This window comes from Benincasa hispida, chromosome 5, assembly GCF_027475165.1.
Source record: "Benincasa hispida cultivar pf3 chromosome 5, pf3_genome.v1.1, whole genome shotgun sequence".
Taxonomy (NCBI): Eukaryota; Viridiplantae; Streptophyta; class Magnoliopsida; order Cucurbitales; family Cucurbitaceae; genus Benincasa; species Benincasa hispida.
In genome coordinates, this window is record NC_143482.1 from 40,962,583 (window position 1) to 40,979,025 (window position 16,443).

General features: G+C 35.8%; 1 protein-coding gene across 1 annotated transcript; it reads left to right on the top strand.

Annotated features, from left to right (window-relative positions):
• The first annotated feature begins 14,330 nt into the window (after window positions 1-14,330).
• On the top strand, window positions 14,331-14,717 carry LOC120068794 (uncharacterized). The gene has a single exon (XM_039020431.1). The coding sequence runs from the start codon at window positions 14,331-14,333 to the stop codon at window positions 14,715-14,717; it is 387 nt and encodes a 128-aa protein (XP_038876359.1).
• The last annotated feature ends 1,726 nt before the right edge of the window (window positions 14,718-16,443 follow it).

The window sequence follows — 16,443 nt, forward strand, 5'->3', positions numbered from 1 at the left end:
ACAACTCAATCTAAGCCTCCTAAAGAATAGTAGAGAAGCTCTAGTGGTTGTCTACAACAATAATTGAAGAAGATTGCAGCTGAATTTTGAATTTGAAGAAGATCTTCAAAGGTATGTAATGAAACCCTCTTAATACACCATGAGCATGCTTATTTTGTCGTCAAAATTGAGAAATTAGAATGCTTAAGGATCATGTTTTCTTCCCTGCATGTTTTTGTAAACCAATTGGTCACTTGCAGAGTATGGGTCTATGGGACATGCCACATTTAGATTAGGGCAAGTGGGAGATTTTGTACTGGATGCGTGTTATAACTTAGTTTATTGCTTTGTGTACTTGTATATTAGTGGGAGATTGTTGAGGTTGATGTCCTAAATCTCGTAGGGTCCTATAGTTTGTAATTATATTGTACAAATATTTTATTTATTTAATAAAATATGAGATATTTATTTGATATTTAGTAAAATTAAACCCAAAAACCAATAAACTAACATCCAAGGTTATCATTTGTAGCTTAAACATGTATGTAGAGACATACAGATGGATCATATTTAAGTGATAACCTAAATGGTCTGTAGTAGATGAATAAGGATGAATACCTTATCCTAGTGGCACTATGAATACGACCCCCTTTGTAGATGTTACAATTATTATAAAGTGCTACAAACGATTTGATCCTGATCATTCATGTGGAGACATGTGAATAGGGGTATTCTATACAAAGAAGTTTGTATAAGACCGGGCCAGATAATTAATAGTCTCATTATATAATGCCGCCATAATTGATACTTACATTTCACCAGGTTGACCATAAGTGACATGACCTAAATCTTGAGTGAGTTGTGAACTTTACCTACGAAGGTCGTCCTTTGATTTGTATGGGTGAGAGTGGTCGTATCGCTGACTCAATAAGTCTACATTTTGGGCTTATTGGGGTGTTAGGAACACAACTACACAAGACGAAATTCTCCTTCCCTGACGTTAGGGTAAGTAAATAAATTGTTCCCTTAAGGGCTGATTATGGGGCATGAACAATGTACTACCACACCCTCTCTTAACACAAGAGGGGTTTGGTCATAGTTGGACTATGACTTATTATTCATTAGAGAGATCAATGGTACTTAAGGAGTTAGATGTAACTACAAATGAAAAAGGGTAATTTTGACCTTGGTGTACTTGCAAACAATTTGTGAAGGGTCATCACACTGTTGACTGGTTATATCTAATGGACATAAAAATATATATGTAGTGCGAAGAGTGCAGCTGTCGATTATTAGTGGAATGGCCGACAGTTAATGGATATTGAATAATTTAATTAAAAAAGTTTAATTAATTATTCAAGTACCATTGGAGCTTCACGCTATAGGTCAATGAGGTTCCCTCTATAGTTCAACATGGATTAAATGAGAATCAATTTTTGATTAATTGAATTATTCAAATTACTTGATACATCATAATATAAAGTTTATTTGAGAGGAAATAAATATTTGAATTGATGCATCTCTTAAACAATAGAATCAATGAGCAGAAGCAGATCGTTCCAAATCCCATTATGAAAAAACATACACATTTACAATCAAACAACAACAGTTATGCATAATCTTTAAATTACAACATGCTTCAAGAAGAAAATACAAGAGATCGAGTGAACATACCCTTGAAGAACTTTTCTTCTTGTATCCCTTGATCAAACTTAGTCCAGCGTCCAACAACATGAACGCAAACCAATGAACAGCATGAACTGTAGAATCCTCTAACACAATCAAGTAACACTCGACCCTCGACCCTCGACCCTCGAACAACAAGAAAACACTACCACGAGACTACTTTGGTATTCTCGGTATGAGAATCCAAGAGTTGTGGGCTTTATATGGATTTGGTGGAGGGAATGAGGAAATGAACAATTGTGTAGACGATCAAATAAGTTGGAGAAGACAGGAGCCTATCATGTAAACTTGGGTACTCGATCGTGTAGCAGCGAGCAGCTATCGTATAGTATACTCTTTACTCCATTGTTTACTCTCTCAATGCTATCAAAGAGCTTTTGGTTTAATGCGCGTTCAATTATGAAAAAATGAAAATGATTTTCATTTTATCCATCAGTTACCATACCTGATTACAGCTTCCCACTAAGTTGATTATTAGGAGAAAAAAACCGAAACCAATTATCTAATAATTGATTTAATTATAAATAAATATTAACTAATTTATCATATTATATTTATAACCTATAGTTTTAATATCACATCATATGCAACATATAAATCATATTTATATTAGTTCTTTTTCTCCTTTATTGCATTTAATATAAATCATATTTACATTAGTTCCTCCAATTAATGTATCTAATACATCAAATCAATTACATCACATATAATTGAATTAATTTAATTATATCATTTATAATCAAATTTCCTCTTGTTAATTTGAACACTTCAAACGAACCCAAAAACTGATTCTCAACATGAATCCATTGAGCTACCAAGGAGAACTTATGGACCTGTAACTTGAAGCTCTAACGGTACGTGAATAACGGACTAAACTCTTTAAGCACAATATCCACCATTTGTTAACTGTCGGGCATTCCATTAAAGATCGACAGCTGCACTCTTCGTACTACAGATATATTTCTGTGTCCATTGGATATAACCAGATAACAGTACGATGAGCATTCACAAATCGCTCGTAAGTACAGCTGGACCATTTATCGTTTTGCCCCTATAGTTACATCTATTTTCTAAAGTACCATTAATTCCTCTAATGAACAATACGTCATAATCCCACTATCAGTAAACACTTCTTAGGCCATGAGAAGGTGTGGTGCCACGTTGTTCAAGCCCTAGAATCAACCCTTAAGGGAGTAATTTATCTACTTAGAAGGAGTGAATTCCGTCTTATGTAGTGAGTTCCCAACTCCCCAATCAGACGAATCCCCAAAGTGGTAGGTTTGAGTTGGTGATTTGGCCACTCGCACCCATGGAAATCAAAGGATCGACCTCATAGGCAGAAGTTCGCAACTCACTTAGGATTAAGTTCATGTTACCTATGGTTATCCTAGTGAAATGAAAGTCTCTATCATGAACGACATTATATAATGAGACTAAACATTTCCTGGTCCGATCTAATATAAATTCCTTTGTATAGAGCATCCCCACTCGCATGTCCAATACATGAATGGTCAGGATCAGACCATTTGTAGCACTTTACAACACTTGTAACATCTAGAAAGCGAGCTACACTCGTAGCGTCACCAGGATAAGGTTTCTGTCCTTTATCCATATACTATAGACCATTTTGGTTATCACTTAAAGCATGATCCACTTGTATGTCTCCACATACATGCCTAAGTTACAACGACAACCAGGGATCTTAGTTTATTAGTTTGTGGTTAATGCAACTAAAATATCTTATATTTCATAGACTGAAGTGAATAAAATATCTCATATTCGCAAAGAGCCTTTTTATACAGGTATTTACAAATTACAAGACCTTATGAGATTTAGAGCATTAACCCCAACATGATTATGATTCAAATATTAATTACGTGAATTGGATTCATATAATTAATTTGAGAGAATTAAAACTATAGATTATATGATACAGTAGTAAACTATATGTTGTGTGTTATATGTGATATAACATACAATTATATATATAATAAGTTAGTTATTATATATATATATATATATATATATATATAATTTATTTTAAATTAAAATTAATTTTTAATTTAAAGGGACCTCCCCTCAATTCTATCAACTCACGTAGTGAGTGGGAAAATTGTTTTTTTTGTGATATCTTCTTCTGAAAAGATTAGAGAGAAAGGGCATACTATGGTTTTTTTTTTTATCACTCTGAGAAATCTATATAAAGCTTTTCTTCCCTCTCAATTTCTCTTACCCTTTTTACCAAAATTCTCAGAGCGCATACCTCTTGAGTTATTCTCATCCCAATAGAGAATACAGGGGAAACTTCTAGTGGTGGTGTCCACAAAACTTTTGGTTTGAGGCATCCTTTTGATCGTGACAAATTTGGAGAAGAAAATTCACACGAAGAGTATTTTTTTCAAGGGTAAGGTCTTTTTGAAACCCTACTTTTCCTTTTCTCTTTTATTTTTGGCATGTTGTATTTTCTATTGATTGCATAAATTTGTTTCTATAAAATTTGATTTTATGAAACCAAAAAATTGGGATGATCCACATTTTCGCTCAAGGCCTTCGCAGGTTCCTTCACAAATGTGTTTATAGGCATAATTTTCAAAAAACAAATGGTTACAAAATAGAACTTTTTTTTTTTGTTTTTTCTTTTTGAAAATTAGGCTTATTTTCTCTCACTTTCTTACTATGATTTGCATGTTTCTTAAGTATCATAGTTGAATTCCTAACCAAATTCCAAAAATAATAACATGTTTTACCCAATCCCCATTGGGTAACCAAGATTCGAATTTCGAATCCTTACTTTGCATTACATACAAAAACCCAAATTCCCCCACTATCACAAATCTAGTGACAATGGTAGTGGCTTGGCAATTTTGGCGATTGGCTGGTAGTTCCGACGATGGGGGTGAGTTTGTGAGCTATCGATTTGAAGAAAGGGGCTTGAAGAAAATTTGGAGGTGAGATTAAGGGAGAAAGTCGGTTTAGGGAAAACTTGGGGGTGGGATTGAGGGTTTTAAAACCATTCCTCGACGTCTTTAAAAGGTGTTGGGAAAACATGTTCTCCCAACGATATTTTAAAACCCTTCTAATGATATTTATGCTGACTGAATATTTCTCTGACACTGTCTAATATGTCGTCTCCCAATGTCCAAAAATTTCTCTCCAATTATGTATGTTGACGGTATTGGATACAGGCGTCAGGAAATACCGTCGAGAAAGATACTTTTCCCAACGATATCAAAAATACGGTTTGAAAAGCCCCCCCTTTCCCGACTATCAATTTATTGTCGGGAAAGATGAGATTTTTCGATCATTTTTGGCATCGGCAAAATTTTCGTTTGGAAAGACAAAATTTCTTGTAGTGCTACTTTTTTAGTTTTTAAAGTTTGATTTCGTTTTTTAAAACATTGTTAAATAAAATAGATAACAAATCAAGAAACTTAGAGGTGGGATTATTATTTATAGGCTTAACTTTTTAAAATAAAAAACCAATAACCAAATGGATACCAAACAAACCTTAATAATTAAGAAAAAATCAATACATAAATAGGCATGATATTATCTTTAATTAGTTATTGAACTTTAATAAATAATGATTTGGTCATGTACTTTACAATTTGTAATGATTACTTTGTTCTTGGAAAATTTCTTCAAAATTAAGTTTCAATTTTAAATACCTAACGACTTAGTCTTGCCTAAGGACCTAGGCTCAAAATTAGTAGTTGCTGCTGCAAAACAATGGTCCCTTCTCTAGATGGATGTCAAGATTGTATTTCTCAATGAGAACTAATCTATGGAAGTATATATGAAGCCACCTCCGAGTACTTATCATACACCTCAAAAGGTATGCGTTATTCGTCGTTCATTATATCGTCTAAACAAGCTCTACGAGCTTGGTTTGCCACTTTCAGTTCTACCATCACTCAACTTGGCTTTACTTCAAGTTTTCATGATACATCATTCTTTACGGGCTAGAAATCCCATGATATTGTTGTTTTTCTTCTCCATGTTGATGATATGATTATTATTGGTGATGATCCTCAGGCTATATCAAGGACCAAGACTTTTTCAATTACTTTCTTTGTCTTGAGGTATCCATGTGCTTTAATGGTTATTGGTTGTCTCAAGCCAAATATGCCTCTGATTTATTATCCCATTCAGGCATCACTGGCTCCATCATGACATCAATAACTTTTGATCCCAATATTCAGTTGACTTTATTTGATGGTGTTCGTTTTGACGATCCCAGACTGTATTGACAACTTGTTAGCAGTCTCATTTATCTGACAATGACTCGTCCTTAAATTGCATATGTTGTGCATATTGTTAGCCAACCCATGGCTGCTCTGCCACAGACCATTCACTTTACTACGATTCTACACATTCTTCGTTATGTCAAAGGTACGTTTGGACATGTACTTCAGTTTTCGTCTCAGTCATCTCTTGTGTAATCTGGATATTCTAATGCTGATTGAGCTGGTGATCCGCCCGATTAGTGCTCTATTACTGATTACTACTTCTATTTAGGTAATTCCTTCATTTCTTGGTAGAGTAAGAAGCAATGTATTGTCTCCCATTCCAATACCGAATTAGAATTTCATGCTCTTGCTAATGCTACTTCAGAACATTTATGGCTTTGCTGGCTTCTTGCTGGTATGGGAGTACCTCAACAATCTGCCACTATACTTCACTTTGACAATCACAGTGCCATCCAAATTACTCACAATGATGTCTTCCATGAGCGAACCAAACATTAAAAATGGCATCACTTTATTCGTCACCTTCTTCTGAGCAACACTCTTCTCTTATGCTCCATTTCTACCATTGAGCAATCAACTGATATCTTCACCAAAGCTTTGTCTTCTGTTCACTTTCGTCAATTGGTTACCAAACTCAAGTTGATTGTCACACTACGACCTTGAGTTTGAGTGTGAATGTGAATTGTGTAATTTAGGAGGAATGATATCCTCTTATTTAGACATTCCTTATGTAGGTGTATATTTTTGTATTTAATCTTCCACCTTTCGCATTTGTAATATACATAATTATTATCAATAAAATATTTAGTAATAGATGAAAAGGCAATAAGGAAATCAATGGATAGAATTGAAAGATTGAATTAAAATACAAGAACAACCAAGAATGATAGAGTACATTCTAGAGTAGGGCACAAAAAAGGAACCTATTCTCTGCTACCAAATGGTAAGGCAACCCTAACCCTCAACTCAAATACCCAAGCTATTATATATCTAAAACCATTGAATCTAAGAAATCAACACATTCCTATACGATTTAGTTCAACCCTGAGAAAAAGCAAGAATTAGATTATCTTTTGATTGAAGATCTAGAAGCAAGATTTGCAAATCTTGTTCTAGATTTAGTTACTCCATAATCAACCTGATCAAGGTTAGATTGAACGACTCACATGCATTCTATCACAAGAATTACAAAATTCTAAGGGAAGTCTTAAATATGAAATCTCAAATTTCATTCATCAAAATCTTAATCTGGTTACAAATGGATAGGTAGAAGGCTTAATATAACCTTATAGAGATTCTAAACCTATTTAAAGTAAATTAGAAAAAGTTAAAATAAAATATTAAAAGAGTTCTCCATCTTCCAACTATCATCATCCATCCACCATATTTAATGCATTTCTTCTAGAAACATTGACTATACATAAAATATAACACTTAAAAGCTAAAAATTAATTAAAGACAACAAATAACTCTAAAATTAAAATGTTGGAAATTAATTAAAATCAACTAAAGTTTCCTAAAGCAACTCATAGGTCTCGATCCATATCATTTTCTATCAATTTCATACTATGATTTACTTCTTTCTTAAGTACCGTAGTTTAATTTTTAGCCAAATTCCAAAAAGAATAACATGTCTTAAAAACTACTTTTTTAGTTTTTAAATTTTGGTTTGGTTCTTGAAAATATTGGTAAAAAGTAGACAACAAATCAAGAAATTTAGAGGTGGGATTTGTAATCATAGGTTTACATTTAAAATAAAAAACCAATAACCAAATGGATACCAAACAAATCTTAATAATTAAAAAAAAATAATCAATACATAAATAGGGGTGATATTATCTTTAATTCAAAATATAAGAACCCATCTAATTTGATTTGGTAAAAATATTATAATAATAATATAAAAAGTTAAAAATTTTGGAAAATTAAAAAAAAAAGAGAAAGAAATAAAGAAAATGAGTGAAGTTCAATTCAGTGGTGGCTTTGTTAGTTTGTGCACACGTGGGTAAGTTGTAGTTTATGTGAAGGTTGCCATGTGGAATAATTTGAAATATAAATAAATTTATTGAAAAGAAAATACGGGAAATAAAGCAATAGGGGAGAACTAAAAGATGTGATGTAACGACCCGACCTTTCGAGTACTCTGACAAGGGTCATTACAACTAAATACACATTTAAAATCCAGATATTTGGACCATAAAAATTCATTAAAACAATAAGAATAGATTTTTCGAAGTAAACTAGAAAATAATAAATAATAAAGAAAGAAAACATTCAAAACATTAAAATTTGTTGTCTCACAGTAAAATCAGTGTCATTCAAAAACTGAGAGAAGTTAGTTTGCGAGGTTGTCTTGCCGGAAGAAGTTTGCACAAGGAGAAGAACAAGAAGTGAAGAAAGAACAGAGGAGGTAGAATCTTGGGTTAATCAGGGCTCGAGGTGAAGATAACATCCAAACTAAAAGGAATTCTTGGCTGAAATTTTAAGGTAAGAAAGTTAACTCAATTCTAAACAAGTTTGTAGGAGGAAGTTTCTTGAAAAGAGTTCTGGATTTTGACTTATGAATTTTTAAAGTTGTAATAGGGAATCGGTGCATAAGCAGACAGCTGCTTGGGTTGAACAAACAACCAGTTCACCGTGGGAGTTATAGCGAGATGTGGGGATGGGGATCTCGCTTATAGAGGAAATCTCGCTGATTTCGCTCTAGAGAATCTCGCCAATCTCGCTCTAGAAGGAAATCTCGCTAGGAGTTAGGCTGAGTATCATAGGTAAGGTGAGTATCGCTAGGATGAAAATTTGTCAGGAAAAAGTTGATCTCGCTCTAGAGGATCTCGCTGGTATCGCTCTAGAGGATCTCCTTGGTATCGTTTTAGAGGATCTCGCTGGTATCACTCTAGAGGATCTCGCTAGCATCATTCTAGAGGATCTTGCTGACCTCGCTCAGGGGGATCTCGCCAGTAAAACTGTCTGTGTTGATGAAAGTTTCTTTAATAAATGAATTAATTGAGGTATTTTACTAAGAATTCTAAGTAGTTTAACAGGGAATTATGTCCTTTCAGGCCAAGAAGAGCTAGGAGAGGTGTATAAACCATTAAAAGCTTGACGAGCAGTGAGTGACTAAGTGAATTAATGTCTCAAGGACCTACGCATATAAGATTAAGTAAGTTACAGTGACATTAGTAATGAATTTATACTTCCTCAAGCAACAAATAGATGGAGAATAACTTAATGTATGTTCCACGACTTGTATATGTGTAGCACAGGCCAAGGTATGTCATGTAGTCATTTCATCAGTTAAGTTTTAGTGTTAAATATGCTTCCTAAAGGAAGGCTATGAGAGAATGAGTTCTTGTGTAGATGGTAGGCAACAAAACATAACTTAATGATACAAAATACCTCGGTACCGAAGGATATTTGAGAATGTACCTACCAATTTGATACCGAAGGAAATTTGAGAAGGTATGTTAGTAGCTCGATACTGAAGGACATATTTGAGAAGGTATCTGAGCGGAAGTACCTAAGGTATGACGGTACTTAAGGTAGTTTTGAATGAGAGGCCGGAATATGGGTCTCTTGGTCGGTAATAAACGTTAGGTGCTAGAGCATTTAGGCCGTTCTCAACTAGGGAATAATGATGTTTGATGATATCTAAGAATGATGTAAAGCTACATTTAGTGACAATTGCTTGAAACACATTAATATATTTACATGTTTATAGTAATGTAATACATATTGTTATACGATGTTATAGTCACTCACTGGGCTTTAAGCTCATGGAACCTCTATGTTTTCCCTTCTCAAGTAGCGATTAGTTTCCTCAAGATTGATTCCTGCTGCTTGTTGCCATTAAAAGACTCGGCTTGTTAAGAAGACTTAGGTTGATGATCCGTTTATGTACACATGTTTTGAGAGGGAGTAGGACTTCTTTAGGAATATTTGGGTCATCTGTGAATATTTTTCTGTAAATGTAATGTCGTGGCTATATGCTTGTATTTATGTAAACTTTGTAGAACCTTAAGGGAGGTTTTTTGTATGCGTATATAACTAATATTTTAAGCAGGTTGATATTTAGATTAGAAGGCTTGGGTGGTGGGTGCTGGCAGTAAGGCTAGTAACTACCACAGTCTTATCCTTTTCCAGAATAAAAGGGTAATCTGGGAGTGGGTTTGACAAGTTTGTATCAGAGCATAAGATTTTGGGAATGAGAGGGGAAGTTCATGCATAAGTCTAAGTCTCTAAGTGCGAGTCCCTAACATGTGTACATTGATTTAGGTGAAATGTCGAGGCAACGTGGCAGACTGAGTAAGCAAACAGGTGGTAGGAATACTAACCCTACCAATAGGGGCCCGGAGGTTGGAGAGAACCCACCGGGTGGCAAAAAGAAGGTGAATGATCCAGTATGTCAGGAAATGATGTCTAAGGGAGAGTCTAGTACCCCTAGGCAAGGGCAGATTCTCAGCTAGAAGATGTAGTTTTTGACAGGATAGTACAGAGATTAGCAGCCAGTGTGGGCTCTGTACGAGCCGACCTAGAGAAGAAATATGGTATTAAGAGGTTTAAAGCCTTAGGGGCTGTGACATTTGAAGGTACAATAGATCTGGCTGAAGTTGAGTTATGGTTGGATGTAGTTGAAAAATGTTTCAATGTTATGAGTTGCCTAGAGGATAGGAAAGTAGGATTAGCCACCTTTCTACTACAAAAAGGAGTAGAGAAATGGTTGAAAGTGATATCCGCCAGACGAGCCAGTACAGATGTGATGTTATGACCTGAGTTCAGGAAGGCCTTTAAAGACAAGTATTACCCCATCTCGTTTCGGGATGCAAAAGAGCATGAGTTCCTCAAATTGACACAGGGAACGATGTCAGTGGCGAAATATGAGCAGAAATTTACAGAGTTATCATAGTATGCTCTGCCGATTATTGCTGAGGAAAGATACAGATACAAGAAATTTGAACAAGGATTGAGGAATGAAATCAAAACGCCGGTGACGTCTATGGCTAATTGGCTAGATTTTAACCAGTTAGTAGAAATAGAACACGAGTTGAGCAGAATTTCGCAGATGATGAGCAGTTTCCAAGAGGCAGCGAGGCAGTGCTAGGGATCCCCTAAAATGGCTTCCACTAATCTAAGTTGCAACTGGAGTCGGGATCCAAGAAAAGAAAACTGAGACCCTCGGCTAGTGCAGCTAGTCGATCAGAGATGCCACAAGCTGGTGAGTCGGTAGCCAGCATAGACAAGAGACCGACATGCCCTAGTTGTGGCAAGAGGCATTTTGGGGCATGCTATAGTGGCAGAGGGGTATGTTTTCAATGTAGACAAACAGGGCATTTCAAGAGGTACTGTCCCCAGGTGAACAGGGACGTCCCGACAGCACAATAGCCAACCTCCCAGACAGTTAACCAACCAAAGAGTGCTGGAAATCGAGAAGAAGAATCAAGTGGTGCCAAGCAGAAGAAAGCCGTAGGTCGACCCCAAGCAGCAGGGGCGAGTGTACGCCGTGACACATCAAGAGGTAGTGGAGTCTCTAGATGTTTTGATCGGTAATGTTATATTATGTGAACAGTCTTCTTATGTTTTATTTATCTCTATCCCTTTGGGAGATGTGATAATGGTAGATAGATGTTATAATCATTGTGAGGTTTGTATCAATGGCCAGAACTTCTATGCTGATTTACTTCCCTTAGAACTGTTGGAGTTTGATGCTATCCTAGGAATGGATTTTGTAAGCCTCAGTAGACTGTTACAAGAAGGAGGTAGTACTTAGAAAATTAAATGGCTAGGATGCAATGCTAACAGGAATCAAAAGATTAGCCACGGGGAATCTGGTATCGACAGTGAAAGCTCGAAAGCTGTTGAGCAAGGGATGTAAAGCCTATCTAGCTCATGTAGTTGTTGTTCAAGAGAAAAAGCTGAACCCAAAAGATGTCCCAGTGGTAAATGAGTTTCAGGATATATTCCCTGAAGAACTATTGGGATTACCACCCGACAGGGAGGTGGAGTTTACTATTGACTTAGTTCCAGGAACAACTCCTATATCACAGGCATCGTATAGAATGACGCCGACTGAGTTGAAACAATTAAAGGTTCAGCTGCAAGAGTTAATTGACAAGGGATACATTCGACCTAGTGTATCGTCTTGGGGATTTTGGGTATTGTTTGTGAGGAAGAAAGACGATACATTTAGATTGTGTATCGACTATAGGCTGCTGAATAAGGTAACAATTAAGAACAAATATCTGTTACCACACATTGATGTTTTGTTTGGTTAGCTAAGAGAAGGCACGGTGTTTTCAAAGATAAACCTGAGATCGGATTATCATCAATTGAAAGTGAGGGAAGCTGACATTCCTAAAACCGCATTTAGAATAAGATATGAACATTATGAATTTTTAGTAATTCCATTTAGATTAACAAATGCCCCTGCGGTATTCATGGATCTTATGAATAGGATATTTCATCCTTACTTGGACCAGTTCGTGATAATATTCATTGATGACATACTGGTGTATTTTAGTAGTAGGGAGGATCATACAACCCATCTGAGGATAGTATTGAAGACATTGCGAGATAGGCAGTTGTATGCTAAATTCAGTAAATGTGATTTTTAGTTAGATCGAGTGGTATTTCTTGGGAATGTTGTTTCAGTAGAGGGCATTAGTGTATATGCCCAGAAGACGGAAGGAATAGTTAATTGGGAACAACCCACGACTGTTTCAGAGATACGCAGTTTCCTGGGTTTGGCAGGTTATTATCGGAGATTTGTGGAGGGTTTCTCTAAGATAGCCCTTCCATTGAAGAACTTGACCAAGAAAGGTATGAGGTTTGAATGGTCGTCGGAGTGTGAGCATAGTTTTCAAGAACTAAAACAGAGATTAGTATCAGCACCAGTGCTTACTTTGCCTGTTTCAGGTAAAGACTTTGAGATTTATTGTGACGCATCCTAACAAGGATTGGGATGTGTACTGATGCAGGATGGGAAGGTGGTTGCATATGCCTCTCGTTAACTTAAGAAACACGAGAGCATCTATCCTACACTTGATCTGAAGTTGGCAGTAGTTATTTTTGCTATGAAGTTGTGGAGACATTACCTGTTCGAAGAGCGTTGCAGAATATTTACAGATCACAAAATCTTAAAATATATCTTTGATAAAAAAGAGTTGAATTTAAGACAACGAAAATGGATTGAATTGATTAAAGATTACGACTGTTCCATCGAGTACCACCCTGGTAAGGCTAATGTTGTGGCAGATGCACTAAGTAGGAAATCCTCGGGACCCAAGGCCATTATTGGGTCAATAAGAGGAATGCTATTGTAGGAGTTCAGGAATTTCAGAATCGTCAGGAGGAATGATAGCTACTTTTCATATAAGGCCGACCTTAGTAGAAAACCTTAAGCGGGATCAGTTGAAAGACCCTGATTTTCAGATGATTGCTGATGATGTAAGTAAGGGCATCAGGGTTGACTTTCAACTAGGAACAGACAGTGTACTAGAAAAGGAGGGGAGAATGTGTGTACCTAACAAGCTACAGCTTAAACAAGCCATTCTAGAGGAAGCACATAGTTTCGCTTATGCCATGCATCCAGGTAGCACCAAGATGTATAGAACTTTGAAGAAATCTTACTGGTGGCCTGGGATGAAGAGAGACATAATAAAATATGTGGACTGATGTATAGTCTGTCAACAAGTAAAACCTGAGAGACAAAGACCAGTAGGATTACTCAATCCACTTCCAGTGCCTGAGTGGAAATGGGAGCATGTGACAATGGACTTTCTATTTGGATTGCCTAAGACACCCTCGGGATTTGATGGCATTTGGGTAGTAGTCGATAGACTAACCAAAACGGCCAAGTTCATACCAGTAAAGGTTACTTTTACACTAGACCTTCTAGCTAAGATTTATGTGGATAGGATAATCAGTTAATATGGAGCCCCAGTGTCGATAGTGTCGATCGGGACTCGATGTTTACTTCAAAATTTTGGCCTAGTTAACAAAAGGCTATGGGCACTAAATTGCATTTCAGTACGGCTTTTCATCTGCAAACAGGTGGACAGTCGGAAATAACTATACAGACACTAGAAGATATGGTAAGAGCTTGTGTACTACAATTCAAAGGAAGTTGGGATACACACTTATTGTTGATTGAATTTCCCTACAACAATAGCTACCATTCTAGTATCGGAATGGCTCCCTATGAAGCATTTTACGGCCGACCTTGCAGAACCCCAGTATGCTGGAACGAAGTCAGAGAACGACAATTATTGGGTCCAAAATTAGTTCAACAAACAACAGAGAATGTGAAACTTATCAGGGATAATCTAAGGCGGCTCGCGATAGACAGAAGAGCTACGCTGATAAGCGAAGAAGAGAACTAGAATTTAAAGTCGGAGAACGGGTATTTCTCCGACTATCCCCATGGCAAGGAATTCTCCGGTTTGGGAGAAAAGGGAAGTTAATCCACGATACATCGGACCATATGAAATTGTGGAACGGGTTGGTCCAGCAGCTTATAGGTTACAGTTGCCGATGGAGCTAACTCGTATTCACGATGTATTTCATGTGTCAATGCTAAGGAAATACATGCCTGATCCTATGCATATACTAGCAACACAACCGGTACAGCTCAAAGAAGATTTATCTTACGAGGAAGAGGCCATCGAGATTTTGGACAGGAAAGACCAGGTACTCAGAAATAAGACGATTCCTTTGGTGAAGGTGCTATGGCGTAATCATAGAATCGAGGAAGCTACCTGGGAACCTGAAGAGCAAATGAGGAAGAGATATCCTCAATTTTTCAAATGACATATCAAGCAAATTTTGAGGACGGAATTTCTTTTAAGGAGGGAATGATTGTAAACCCCGAACACTAGGTTTCCTAGATAAGCATGTTTAGCCAAAGTAATGTCATATTATATATTTATTATGTAGCAATTCATGTTTATCTGCAGGAGTTATGATGGAAGGGAAGGAAAAACATACTAAATGAGGAGTGACGTGGCAGTTAATCCTTGAACTCTGGAGGTGGTGGGAAGTTTTTGGAAGAAGAACTTCAAAAGCATGGTTTTGGCAATTGACATGAGTAAATTTTAGTAAAATCAGTGCCATTCGAAAACTGAGAGAAGCTAGTTTGCAAGGTTGTCTTGCCAGAGGAAGTTTGAACAAGGAGAAGAATAAGAAGTGAAGAAAGAACAGAGGAGGCAGAATCTTGGGTTAATCAGGGCCCGAGGTGAAGATTGGAAGTTCAGGCAAAACTAGAAGGAATTCTTGGCTGAAATTAGGTAGGAAAGCTAACTCAATTTTAAACAAGTTTGTAGAAGGAAGTTTCTTGAAAAGAGCTCTAGATTTCGACTTATGAATTTTTAAAGTTGTAACAGGGAATCGGTGCATAAATTTTGGTAAGTGTTTGTTTGAAATTTGAAGTTATTGGTGTTATTCCATTTTGTTTTTTAGAAAAATAAGGAATAAGTTTGTTTATACAAAGAATTTGGGTTTGAATCCAAATTATCGAACTTTTATGTAATATTTTGTTCACTTTGAGAGTTAAGAGAATGATTTGGAGAGCTTTGCTTGGGATTTATTGGAAGTGAAGGGAACAAGGGCTAGATATGAGAAGGAAACGAAGGCAAATGACGGTCAATTAATTTTTTTAATTAAAAAAGAAAAGAAAAGAAAGAGAAATTAATTAAATATTGTGGATTGCTATATTTTTCCTTCTTAAGAATGAGTATCGAGTAGTTGATTGTAATATAACGTTGGATCGAATTTGGAGTAGCTTACAATCCAAGGTCTGATTAACGATAATTCTGTGAGTGGTTTAATGTAATTTATGATTATATGTGTGATTTACATGAATTACCACGTGATTTCCAATAATTATTTATGAATTTCATGATTTTATATTTACGGATGATTTCGAAAATTGATATTGAGATTTTAAAACATAATTATCTAAGATTTTCAACTATGATTTCGAATTTCATGGTTTAATGTGTTTCCGCATTGTAGTCTTGATATATATGAGGTCATTGACGTGAATGTGTTTTCGCTATATTCGTCGAGTTCCTTTGTATATAGTATGACCACGTTCGAGTACAGGGTTGGTGAAGGTTCTTTTTACGAGTTCATATTCACGTTTTCAAGAGAATGGTCATGATTTTATTCATTCAGTAATTCTCAAGTTTTGATTTTTTGTGTTTTACATCGATTTATAATGTTTATGATTGCAAGAATATTTTCATTAATTTACACGTGTAAAATTTTTTATTATTAAATCGTTTAACAAATAGTAAAATACATGGTATAAATCATTAAAAATTCAAAAATTAAAAATGATTCTAATCTTAAAATAGTTAAACTAGAAAAATATGTGCATGAATTTGAAGGCACTAGTGCTTGGTTTCTACTTTCAAAGAGTCAATGATGATTCATTAATTCTTCTTCATCTAAACCTTTTTATTTCCTACAGTAAGTGATTGTTGTTGAATCATATCTTCATTGGCAAAGAGAACAGAATAGTCTCTTGAATACT

Bases quoted from the DNA above. Each gene is read 5' to 3' on its own strand.
- LOC120068794 (XM_039020431.1), top strand. From the start codon at position 14,331: ATGGCAAGGAATTCTCCGGTTTGGGAGAAAAGGGAAGTTAATCCACGA.